Here is a 12,826-nt window from a genome sequence, read left to right as displayed (position 1 = left end):
ATTTAATAAAAGAGTTAGTACAATGATTGGTATTACTTCCCAAAAATATACACGGCCATGTTAAATGTAAAGATTGAAGAATCATCTGCTTATAGAAACTTATAGAGAATTTATAATTTCTCCGAAACGATATTCGTACTATATTCTTAAGACCTAGGAAGTCCACGTTAAACAGTAGGTTGAGGGAATTTCAATTTAAAATGTTGTATGAGCTTATATACACTAGAAAATATTTGTATGTATTTAAAATTACTAAGAACAATGTTTGTACTCTGTGATAAAAATCAAGAAACCTAAGCACATTCATTTTTCGAGTGCGAAAAATAAAGAGATCTATGGAAAAACTGGTTTCTTTTAAACTTAATTGATATTGAAAATATGAATTGGGAAGGAATTCGCATAGGCATAAAGACGCCTAATGTAGGAAGGAACAGTTGGTTAATCATATAATTCTGTTAATCAAATACATGATCTTTATTTAAAGTAGGAATAAAATTAAACCCCACACCTCAATGAATTAAACAAAAATATAGAAAATGTAAAAAAAAATGAAAAAAAAAACTAGCAGAAGAGAGGGGGACTTAAGTGGACCATCTCAGAAAATGGGAAATTGTCGACATTAGAGGTGAGAGTGCAGGGGGCTGTGTACTTCCGAGGGTGTGTGTGCGTGTGTGTGTGTGTTTGGGGGGTACAGGTGTTGACGTGGTGTGTGTGCGAGTGTATGTGTATCTGATTGTGTTCTGTTTGTGCTGGTGCTTTGGTGGGGGGGGGGGGGGTGTTTTAAAGACAGATTAAACTTCTCTCAGACCTCCAGTTAAATTATGTTTCAAGTTTATTATGTTGCTAACAAGAAAAAAAATCACAAAAGTCACAATCTAATTCAAAACCGCAAGAGCTCAATTCTATGAAACTATAGTTTATATACAGGACTTGTAATAATTATGTCATGGCGGTCTAGGCATGAATATTCAGTGCACAGTAGTGTGTACACTAGTACGTTTTATACCGTACAGCCCCTATGGATAAATGACATCTTTTTTTTATTTTATAAGATGTATTATGCAAATATCTGTCAACCCAATGTAGACGAATTAAAGCAGTATAGCTATACAAAGCTGCTTAAGGCTAGTGGTCAACTGGTATCGTCTAATATAAGTTACTGAAAAGGAGCAAAGAGTCAGAAGTGAAAAAGACGGACTTTACACCAACTGGTTGCATATTGCAGCCGAAACGAGCCAGCTCGTCAGGATAGAAAGTCGGTTCGGCTACAATATTTAAGCGTTAGTACATAATGAAGTGAATATATATCTACTACGTGCATCCCCAATTGACTGGTGAAAATGAAGAAAAATATTTACAGTATAAATTGACATCGTACAAACCAATCAGGGAGGTACCCCTAACGATTTAAGAGGACGTTCTAACACATTTTCAAATTTTTCATTTTTTTCTCCAAATATCGAGCTCAAGGGTTGGGCTGTGTCTCCCCAATCAGCGAGAGTGTAATAAAAATACCCTCCATAATTTTACATCAATAACTAACGCATGCGGAGCAAAGTTACGCACACACTGTACTTAGCACTGTTTGTTACGCGTGTTTCGTTTAAGGTTCCAGATCCCGTGAAAAGAGGCATTAATTGGGAAACATAACCCGTTATCTTCTTGAGACGTCGCCTTAGTCGACGTGGGATTGCCTATTAATTACTTTGTCAAATGATGAGGTTCCGTGTGCAGTCCTGTAACTTCGTAAGCCTTTCAATCAGATCATAAAGTGTATAAAATGACTTGTTGATTTGTTCTTTAACGAGCTAGAAATAAGTTTAGGTTGCCTTCACAGCATGGATCTGATAAGGATCAGGGCTGATAGTAGCTGATGCATGGGTTCCGATATCTATTGGGACGCCCTCAGCCAGTCTGATATTGAAACGCTGCAGGATGAAAGTGGTGAAGAGAAACATTTCTACTCTGGCCAGCGATTCCCCAGGACATGACCTACGACCTACGAGATAACAAAAACATTAAGCATTGTTTGAATACTGATACGAAATCTCATTATTGCTTCTACAACACTTTGACCTCATTCCTCTTACTTTTCTTCCTCTCTGAAAGCTCTTATGCTCCAATATGATTCGCCAGTGCATAATCTAATTTTGAACTTCTGAATAATCTTAAAAGAAATAAGCAAGCTATTTAGTACTTGTTGATTATTATTTGATGAATATAGATTTGGGGAACTTACCTATTCCGAAAAGGAATGGTTCGTGCTTTCTATCGAACTTTCCGTCATTGGTCAAGAACCTCTCCGGTCGGAAGCTTTTCGGCTTTTCCCAGAGTGAGGGACTTTGTGCCAAATGCCATATGTTCATTGTAATAGGGCTGCCCTTCGGGATATCGTACGCACCAACTTTAAGGTCCTCCAAGGCTATATGAGCGAAAGGAAATGGTCCAGCTGGCCGAAGACGCATGCATTCTGCAATGATCGCCATGGTTAGAGGCATTCTGTTATGGTCCGAAAACCTTGGTAACCTGTCTTTGCCTATGACCTGTAAAATCTCCTGACGGACTCGACGTTGCGCTTCCGGATAGGACGCCAACGTGTGGACGATCCAGACGACTGCTGTTGATGTCGTTTCTAATCCACCAAGCAGGATCTCCATACATGATCCAAGGAGGTTGGTTTCATCGAAAAGTTCGTTGTTGTCCTAAGACACAAAGTATTACACATGCATTTATGATATTATTAGAAAAAAAGGTTGATTGCATGATGCAAGGCTCAATGGCAGGATAAGCTCGATTTAAGGAAATCATGGCAAAATGACGCAAGCACCATAGAGTTGAAAAAAAGATAACCCCACTAATCCGGTTTGGGCCATAAATGAAGTGCAACCTATCCTGATCATTGTACATTTCTATTTTTAATGGAAATTTTTAAACGCAGTATTGGATGACCCGTTTTATTAGGTGACCTGTAAAAAGAACCAAACTCTTACTCACTTTTGCAGCTCTACGGGCCATTTCGGTCAGATACGTGCTGATATAGCAGGCTTCCTCCTGTTTCTGACCAAATGTCGATTTGTGGCTTTCGATTTTTTCCCTGACGAAGCTGCACAACCCATCGAATGCTTCCTCCAATTGTCGCTTTCCAGGTGACGGGATCGCACTAAGAAGCTGAACCGTGGACAGAAGTCCTGCAGGACCAATTATCTCGAAGATTCGCATCGTGTGTTTCATCACCTGACGGAATATAGGATCGTCGAGTTCGTAGGTCTTTCCGGTCATCAGTTGCATTGCAATATTACCAACCGTGGTGGTTATCAAGTGACTGGGATCGAAAGATTTGCCATCTGTTCTGCCCACTTCGGTCAAGAAACGTTCTACCTGGTTCTCGACAATTTCTTCGTATCTGTCAACCAGAAAAATTTTACGGATTATTTTCTATATAGTTGAGATATAGTGCGAACTTCACCCTGACAGCAATCCCGTTTTGATGAAAACTTAAATACATTAATGGAAGCTGGGCAGAAATTCGTCACCGACTTTAAAAGAGTAACAACTTTTTACAATTTTTATTTTATGATGTTATGTAAGCAGCTCCTAGTGCTATGAGATAAACCAAATCCATGAAATGTCATTTTCCGGAAAGAAAAATAAAAATGTCTTTCAATTGACATGGAGGACTCTTCGGTTATCTATCATCATGAAAAACTTATAGACTTCTTCCAGTCTGGTACAGTCCGCCACTGGCGTATTATCGTACCTTGTGCTTGTCAAGTGTTGAGTGTACAGTAAAAGTAAACAAATTATACAATGGACTCTATGTGCAGCTAAAAAACCAGACTGAAGCTTAACGAAGCTTGACACACTGCACCTTCAGCTTGAAAGGCTCCAATGAGGTGCAGTTAACAGCGACAGGCGGTAATGAATTCCACAGCCTGATAGACGTCTTCATTTACAGATAATACTGTGTTTTATTGGAAAAGTTGATAATCAAAACTTAGCATTTAAGCATGTACAATTACTAGGAATTCGAAGCATGTTTAACTCATCTTGGAATTGACGTTGTTAGTTAATAGAATAGTAAAAGAAATCGACTGAAATTTCGATTTTATCATTCATACCACAGTGTGAACTTTGATCGTTTGATCGAAATTGAAAAACAGTGTCATGTCGTTGTTCTAACCTGATGCCACCAACAACAGGTTTCTTGAAGACAGAAAGAAAGAAACGACGTTGCTCCTGCCAGTCGTCGCCATTATTAAAAGAAACACCTGTAGATGACAACAGGATGATTTGAGAAGGAAGTTTGAAAAGTGATTTAAGTAAAGGTTTAAGCAAAGGAATATGTCATTATCACCTATGTCGTCGGCGTTCATCCGATCCGTCGTATCGGTCAACTTTGGTAAAAAACAAATCTATTTAGAGATTTTTGCAGAAAATGAATGTAAAAGTCCAATTCTATTCATAACTGAATTTCTAGGCAGCAATTTATTTTAGTGTTTGAGATTTGAGGGGATTTTCACGGCGATGCCATACAAATTTTCAATGAAATGCGCAAGTCCTATTGGAAACGTGTACTGCAGCATAGCGATACGACGTTTTGACTGACCGCGATTACAATACGCGCGGTCAACCGAACTGTCGTATCGGCCATCTCCACTGCATTGACTTTGCACGTGAAAGCGCTACGACTTTTTTTTACTGACCATGCGCATTGAAATCGCGGTCAGGGTTGTTGTATTTCCTATGGCGTTTTTTTACAGGGGAAATCTAAACCCCTCAATATATATATGTAGATATTTTCTATGATCCTTGGTTTTGTGTAAAAATAACGATACCATGGTCAAGCAGTTGTCTTGGTCTTTCAAACTATGTATTTTTCTAGCAATGAATATGTTGTAAGGCTGGAGAACTAAGTGTGAAAATTATAGTAAACTTTGAAGTCGATTTTCTCTGAAATGGGTCTGCACCGTCGTATGTGTGATACGACGGTTCGGATGACCGCCGACGATGTGTTAATTTAGTAAACGAAGCCTAATGACATACAAATAACATACCATGGGGATCTAGAAATACTGCATATCTCCGTGATTCAGAAGCATCTCTGCTTCCCAGGGCCATGTCAGTTTACCCTGTTTCCCCTTCCTTTCCGCAGAGGACATTTTAATTATGTACAAAAACCGATGGGAAAGGGCCGTCTTGTTCATCTCTCCCCGGCCTTGACAACGAACAATTGCCGTGACTGGTTCTCAGACCCGTTGATATTTCATCAACATTAGAACCTGTCGGAACTGATAGATGTCCTTGGTTTGATTGGCGATGAAGCCCTCTAACTATGTGGTAACAGTCGGATAAGAAGTACGACAAGTCATTTCATGAAAATTTCCCTGATGTTTGGTTGGTTCGCTCCATAGTTCCGATTGTTCTTCCATGGAATTCATCAGACAAATAAAAAAAAATCTTATTCGTTATCGGTTATACTTCGGTCTCGGAATAACCGTCGGTTTTTGTTTTTCACAGTATCTAACATCTTTCCAGTGAAGTAAGTGCAACATCATTAAATTATGTTAGATATACATTGGACCGAAAGTCGGAAATGCTCACCAATTTCTTCTCTTCCGGTCAAGGATTTTAGGATAGGAAACCGCATTCTGCCAAGTGCCCCACGTGCACCAAATACCTCTTGAGACAGCCTTGCATCACCAACAACAAAAAGTCGAGTGTTTAAAAGTTTAATGCAAATGATGCCGCCATATTCTTCATTCCATTCAGTCACCACCTGCCGAAATCAATAATTAGACGTACATACTAAATACAATCCATACACATATCTTCGAGTGTCTATTTGACCCCCCCCCCTCTATCCGTGCCAATCTGTGTTGTTTATGATCTACCTGTGTGAACTTCACCCTCTCCATACCTATCATTGCCCGTTATGTCCCCGTTGTGTGACATATTCATTTCCCGTTTTTCTCGTTTCTGACGTCATCGCCCAAATTCAAAAGCTCATATTAACATATTTACACCTGGTTTCCGGCCACCAACATCATGAAAATATACTTAAAGAAGAAAATAAAAGCCTACAGTGTGGAGGTCTGAAAACACTATACGTCTAGATATATAGATATGTGTTTGATCAGTGTCATTTGAAGCGCACAAATATATGTCATTAAGCGAGACGATCTTTTTATTTTGATTGAATGCAGGTGACTACGTAGTGGCCAGGGAATGTCACGTATTCAATTCTTCTCTACGGTAATTTTGTTATTTACCTCATGCTGTGGTTTCTTCGAGAAAATCAAACTGAGAAAACTCCCAAAGAATGGAATGCCCGGTGGTCCTGGTGGATAGTTGTAACGTTTGACACTGATGAAGAACCGAAAGAGAAAAACGAGAAGAAAAACGAGGGCTGATGTCTCAAGAACGACCCTCACAAGAGATTCCGGCTCACTGATTGTGGACATATCCAGAGTCATGTTGTTCTGTGCTGGCAACCTATTCACGGTACTGCCTGATTATAATGAGATTCTGATTAAGGTACGTGTATTTCTGAATGTATGTTTACACGACGCTAGTAACAGCAACATATGCATGTTATGTGCACAATGTTAAACATGTACTTCTACCCTGGAGTACGTGATACCCTCAGTTGAACTTTGAGCCTTGTAGGCAGGCGCGCCGGAACACTTTCAGTTGTTTTTTTTTTTTTTGGGGGGGGGGCAAAATCCCGAAGGGGGCACAATATTTTTGACAGCGTGAGATACCGAAGCGATCGAGCGGGAAGGTGTGGCGCCCCAACGGTAATGATTTTGTGTAAAAATGGAGTATAAAAGTTGCGTTTCCAAAAGCATTCAAAAAATAAATTTCTTGAGAATTAAACATAGAATTCACTACGAAAGACTATACCAATAATTTATGAGAACCTATGAAATCTACGCACAAAACGATCGCTTCGGAATGTGGTTTTCATGTCTGATCAACTAAATTACGTACTTATTCTTATACTGACTCAAAATAACAGAAATGACATTTTTCATGCAATATCCTTTCAGAAAAAAATATTTATGTACATTTACATACACGGACGACGCGAGAGAGCACAATCATAAGTTTCAAGTAATTCATGTCAGAACAAGGAGTGTATTAAGCAGAATAAGCGTATAACAGAAACAAAAGAAATTCTAATTCAAATTCAAAATGTCATACTGTTCTGAGGTGGCAGACGTCGATAAGCACTTAAATCTCCATTCTATGCAAATCATTTCTGACATCAGCATTGGAAATAGTCCCTGATTATCCATACATTGGCAATACGTTTCATATTTTGTAAGTATAGGGGAAAGAAATATGACAAGCTTACTTGTCTAACAATTAAGAACTTTTCTGAAAATCATTAAAGTTTAAAACATTACTCGATTTATGTGTTTCCTTTTGCATGTTTTGTATGGCTGGGAAGCACTTTTGGATGACTCCTTCAAAATCTTCTTTTTTTCTTTACATATTTTCTGGGGAAAATGTGACCATAACTAGGAAATGATGAATATCGAATTCCAGGAAATATTCACTTGTAAATAATCATGAACTGATTAACAAACTACCGCAGTTCATAATGCACAATATGTAACATTATTTAGAAGAAAACAATTACATTCCAATAGCGGATGTGGTTGACGGTACACCATGTGGAGTATTCGAAAAAGTGGATAGAGGAAGAAGTGAAATTGATAGGGGAGTGGACAGTTGATAGTCGGGTAATTTTTTGTTTAAATGAGCGTAGTCCTGAAAAAGACAGTAAACCAGAAAAGGTTGAAGATTTGAAGAGGCTTGAGTAGTTGATAGATGAGTACTCCTGCTCTGCACTAGCACTCCATTCACCGACTCAAACTAGCATCTTCTCATTTATCCAATAATCCAACTACTCAAGCCTCTCTAACTCTTTAACCTTTTCTGTTTTACAGTCATTTTCAGAACTACACACATTTTCAAGAAATATTACTCTAGGACCTACTCTCAATATTTATCTTCCAATTTCTCGCCTATCAATTTTGCTTCTTCGGAAGAAGTAAAATTGATAGGCGAGATATTGGATGATTGAGAGTATGTCCTAGAGTAATATATGACGACCTCGAGATGTTATGGTTTCTGGACTTGACAGCTATGTCAAGTGCCTATAGATTCCATATTTTGCTAGCGTTCAGGGGCGTTAGTGATAACGGGTCCGGTCTGAGCGTTTCTGGGCGACCGCGCGTTTGTCAGCCGACACAGCCAGCATGCATTGGTAAACCACTTCAGGGGCCGCGGAACCGGGGGGGGGGGGGGGGGGGCTTCAGCCCCCCATATTTTTTCCAAAACCGTGTACAAAAACGTAAAAATGGCCATATGATTGTGATTTTGAGCATGGTCAGCCCCCCACTTTTGGCTCAGCCCCCCCCCCACTTTGAAAACCGTTCCGCGGCCCCTGCACTTTCAATTTGCCATGTGGTTTTAGTTTGAAATGTATTCATAAAAGGTTAAACGTTATCACACTGTAATATGATGGAAAAGGGGCTTTATCAGAGGTATCTTTCACAGACATGACAGAAGGAAATGTTCGTCAAAAGACGCGAGGCTTACCATGTCATGTAATTGCCCCGTCAGGGGTGAATTTTTTTCATTTTTGACAATGGAAATGACAATTTTTAGGCAGAAAAGTGCCTTCATCGTTTACTTTTGTCCTTAGACAGGTAAAATACGGAATGAACTACGGAACCTCAACAAGCTCTTAACAAGCTCTCTGTAATGATCCTGTTTTCTACGTAATTTGTGATGATCTTGATCAATATGACTAAACTCTAGACCTTGATCTTACTACAAGGAAGCAGGAGAAGTCATTTATGTGGACTTTTGGTGAGCAGCATTTTTAGAACTTTCCAATGAAATTATCTGTCTGTATGGAGTTGATCTACTGATCTTGGACACCAGTCCCACATTAGAGCTTTCACGTGAGTTTTTTTTTCATCAGCTTGAGAGAGATTCCCAATTTGATCTTGAAAGCCTTTTGTTGATTGCTGTTATTGTCCTATTGCACATTCAACCTACCTACTTAGTAGTGTATTGAACCTTGGCAACAATAGAAGACTAATCCATGTCTACCAGGAACAATAAAAAGCTGATAAAGGAACTGCTTGAAGATGAAGATTTTCTTAGTGCAATCACTACCATGCTCAATAGGACTATAGACAAGAGGCTGCTTGAAATGAAAACTCACTTGGAAATGCATGATGGTGAAATACATGAGATAAAGTGCAAGATGGATGCAATCTCAAATGATATAACTCGTCTAAAGAATGATGTAAAAGCAATCTCAAATGTGGTTCCTAAAGCCATCTATGACATCAATAATTTCGAACAGTATTCACGTAGAAACTGTGTTAGAATATTTGGGATCAAGGAATCAGCTCAAGAGGATACTGATACTATCATCTGTAAAATGGCCCAAACCAAACTTGGCATTGATCTGCAACCAACCCACATTGACCGTAGTCATAGGATTGGCCAACAGAAGGAACCAAGGAAACCTGGAACTCAACCTCCACCTAGAGCCATCATAGTGAAACTAATGAGCTACAAGCATAGACAGAGTCTTATTACCAATAGGAAAAAACTTAAGAACACAGGAATCGGTATTCAGGAGGACCTTACGGACAGAAACAGAAAACTTCTACAAGATGCAAAAGAACATGTAAAAGTGAAGGCTGCTTGGACTTTAGATGGGCGTGTCTTCGTGATACCGCATTCTGAAGGTCGAAAGCCCCAGCGAAAAGTCATCAAAACAAGAGAGGACTTGGACTATCTTTGATTTTGCATGTAAATACAGAACCATTATGTACAGGATAATTCAAGAAACTCACATGAAACTGTTTTCAGTTACCAATACCAAGTTCTCCCTAAAAGATGAAAACTTGAAACGATGATGCTGTCTTTCATCAAGCATTAGAATTTTATTTTTATTGTCATGACTTTTTATCATTGCTTCCATATATCCAAATTAACTCTCAAGAACTCAAACTTTTTCTATTTGTTTTGTTTTTTGTTTTTTTGTTTTTTCATTTATAAATGTTTACAGTATCATTGTATTAATGTATTGTAATGTAATATGTGGTGTATGTAATGAAAAATGTAAATCTGAAAAGAGATGCACCCTTCCTCACTCTATATGTAGTCAGTGTACCCAAAGTCTTGGAACACTTCCTTTTAATCATATCACTGATGATGATGAATATCTGTTGACGCTGAATGAGTTTTTTAGTTTAAATACACCTATGAATCATGATAAGTTTTGCAATCTGAAAGTTAACCCATTTACTCTGAATGGTTTAAAAAATTTACATAACATACAGCAGAATGATGAGATTTTATTTGAGTATCCTATGTCAGACTGTAAATATTTTTTTCAGGAAAATTTTCAAGAAAGATTTAAAAATGCTAATTCTAATTTGTCTTTTTTACATTTAAATTGCCGAAGTATAAGACAAAATTTTGAACAGCTTGAATACTTATTAAGTTCACTTGAATACCCTTTTGCATTTATTGGTATCTCAGAGACCTGGTTTACATCTAATACTGCTGTTTCTATTTTTAATATTCATAATTATTCACTTGTTCATACTTGTAGAGAACATAAACAAGGCGGTGGAGCTGCTCTTTATATTCAGAATAATGTTGATTTTACACGCAGAGATGATCTTTGTATGAGAAATGAATATTTTGAATCAATATTTGTTGAAGTTCCAAATGAAAAACGCAAAAATATTATTGTAGGTTGTTTATACAGAGCTCCAAATTGTAATATTGATGGTTTTATGACTCAAGTTGATATATTATTATCTATTCTTAATCAACACAATGACCTCATTTACATTATGGGGTATTTTAACATAAATTTATTGAATATTTCAAGTCATGCTAAAACTGAGGAATTTGTAAATATGATGTTCACATATAACTTATTTCCAACTATTGATAAGCCTACACGTATATGTCATACCACAGCAACACTTATTGATAATTTGTTTACAAATGCAGTTGAGTTACAGTATGAAAGTGGATTGATCTATTCTGATATTTCCGACCACTTACCAATTTTTTATATTTCGAAAGACCATACTTTGCCAAATCATACTAAACCACTCACTAAAAAGATTATCACAGATTCTAATATCAACAGTTTTAAAGAAAAGTTAAGTACTGCAAATTGGCAATCTGTATACTCTAAAGAGGAGATAAGTGATGCTTATGGGTCATTTTTAGATATATTTTCAAAATTATACAATGAATGTTTTCCCATAGCAAAAAATAATAAAAAAGTGAAGAATAAGAATTGTGTATTTAATAAGCCATGGATTACACCAGGTATATTGAAATCAATACGGAAAAAAGATAGATTGTACAAAAATCAAATCACAAAAAATGATAATAAATCTAAGAAAAAATACAAAACTTATAAGAATAAACTTATTACAGTCTTACGACAGTCTAAAAAATCATATTATGATAAGAAATTCCAAACACTTAAATGTAACATGAAAAAAACATGGAAAGAGATAAATGGGCTTTTAGGGAATAACAATTCTCTTCAATATCCTAAGCAAATGTTTTTTAAAGATAATTATATTGATAATGATAGTGTGAAAGCCAAGTACTTTAATAATTACTTTAAAAACGTTGGTTCAGACCTTGCTAAAAACATAAGAAATTCGAATATAGATTTTTCAACATATCTCCCCAGTAGTAACTTGAATTCATTGTTTCTCAAACCTGTAACACTAACTGAATTATTAAAGGTATGTACCTCATTGAAATCTTCCTATTCCCCAGGAATTGATGATATTATACCTGTGATAGCAAAAAAATGTATTCATGCATTTTTGATACCTTTTTGTTATATAATGAATATGTCTATACAAACAGGAACGATTCCAAAGCAACTTAAAATCTCACAAATAATACCTATTTTCAAAAAGGGTGATAAGCAAAATATATGCAACTATCGACCCTTTTCGATATTACCATTTTTTTCAAAAATATTAGAAAAACTGATCTTTGAAAGATTAAGTTCATTTTTGACTTACAATAATATTTTATGTACACAACAATTTGGTTTCAGAAAAAAATATTCTACTTATATGTCTTTATTCTTTATACATGATTACATAATGCAAGAAATTGACAAAGGCAATTACACAATCGGAGTATTTTTGGATTTGTCCAAAGCCTTTGACACTGTTGATCACTCCATCCTTTTAAAAAAATTATATCATTATGGTATTAGGGGGGTGGCCTATGAATGGTTTCACAACTATTTATCAGACCGAAAACAATATGTAGTGATCAACAGTGTCAAATCTGCCTCTGAAAATATTACACATGGCGTACCGCAAGGGTCCGTCCTCGGCCCGTTGCTTTTTCTCCTCTATATAAATGATATTATATTTTGCTCTCCATTATTAAAATTTTTATTATTTGCAGACGATACAAATATACTTTTATCACATAAAAACTACGATTCCCTTATCACATTATTAAATTCTGAATTAAAAAAGGTTATTTCATGGTTACAATCAAACAAATTATCTTTGAATATTGATAAAACAAAATTTATTATATTTCGAGCTAGAGGCAAAAGAATACCTGATAATCCTCCCAGAATCCTTATGGATAATATATATTTAAATAGGGTTGATAATACATCATTTTTAGGAATAAAAATAAATGAGTTTCTTTCTTGGAAACCACACATTCAGGATATATGTTCACGTATAAGTAGAACAGCTGGAATATTACATAAACT

The 12,826-nt window shown here is 36.6% G+C and overlaps 1 protein-coding gene across 1 annotated transcript; it reads right to left on the bottom strand.

The window, feature by feature from the left end:
• Positions 1–1,568: 1,568 nt before the first annotated feature.
• Positions 1,569–5,118, bottom strand: LOC121423525 (cytochrome P450 2D26-like). The gene is made up of 5 exons (XM_041618878.1): positions 5,055–5,118; positions 4,181–4,268; positions 2,995–3,403; positions 2,240–2,702; positions 1,569–1,999 (listed from the first exon to the last, which is right to left on the bottom strand). The coding sequence occupies exons 1-5, from the start codon at positions 5,116–5,118 to the stop codon at positions 1,821–1,823; spliced, it is 1,203 nt and encodes a 400-aa protein (XP_041474812.1). The 3' UTR covers positions 1,569–1,820.
• Between the last annotated feature and the right edge of the window lie 7,708 nt (positions 5,119–12,826).

This window comes from Lytechinus variegatus, chromosome 11, assembly GCF_018143015.1.
Source record: "Lytechinus variegatus isolate NC3 chromosome 11, Lvar_3.0, whole genome shotgun sequence".
Classification (NCBI taxonomy): domain Eukaryota; kingdom Metazoa; phylum Echinodermata; class Echinoidea; order Temnopleuroida; family Toxopneustidae; genus Lytechinus; species Lytechinus variegatus.
This window is presented reverse-complemented; position numbering and strand designations above follow the sequence as displayed.

Coding starts and splice junctions, on each gene's coding strand:
- LOC121423525 (XM_041618878.1), bottom strand. CDS start 5,118: ATGGCCCTGGGAAGCAGAGATGCTTCTGAATCACGGAGATATGCAGTA. Junction 4,269..5,054: donor AGTATTTCTAGATCCCCATG/GTATGTTATTTG, acceptor TGTCATCTACAG/GTGTTTCTTTTAATAATGGC. Junction 2,703..2,994: donor TGGCCCGTAGAGCTGCAAAA/GTGAGTAAGAGT, acceptor TTTGTGTCTTAG/GACAACAACGAACTTTTCGA.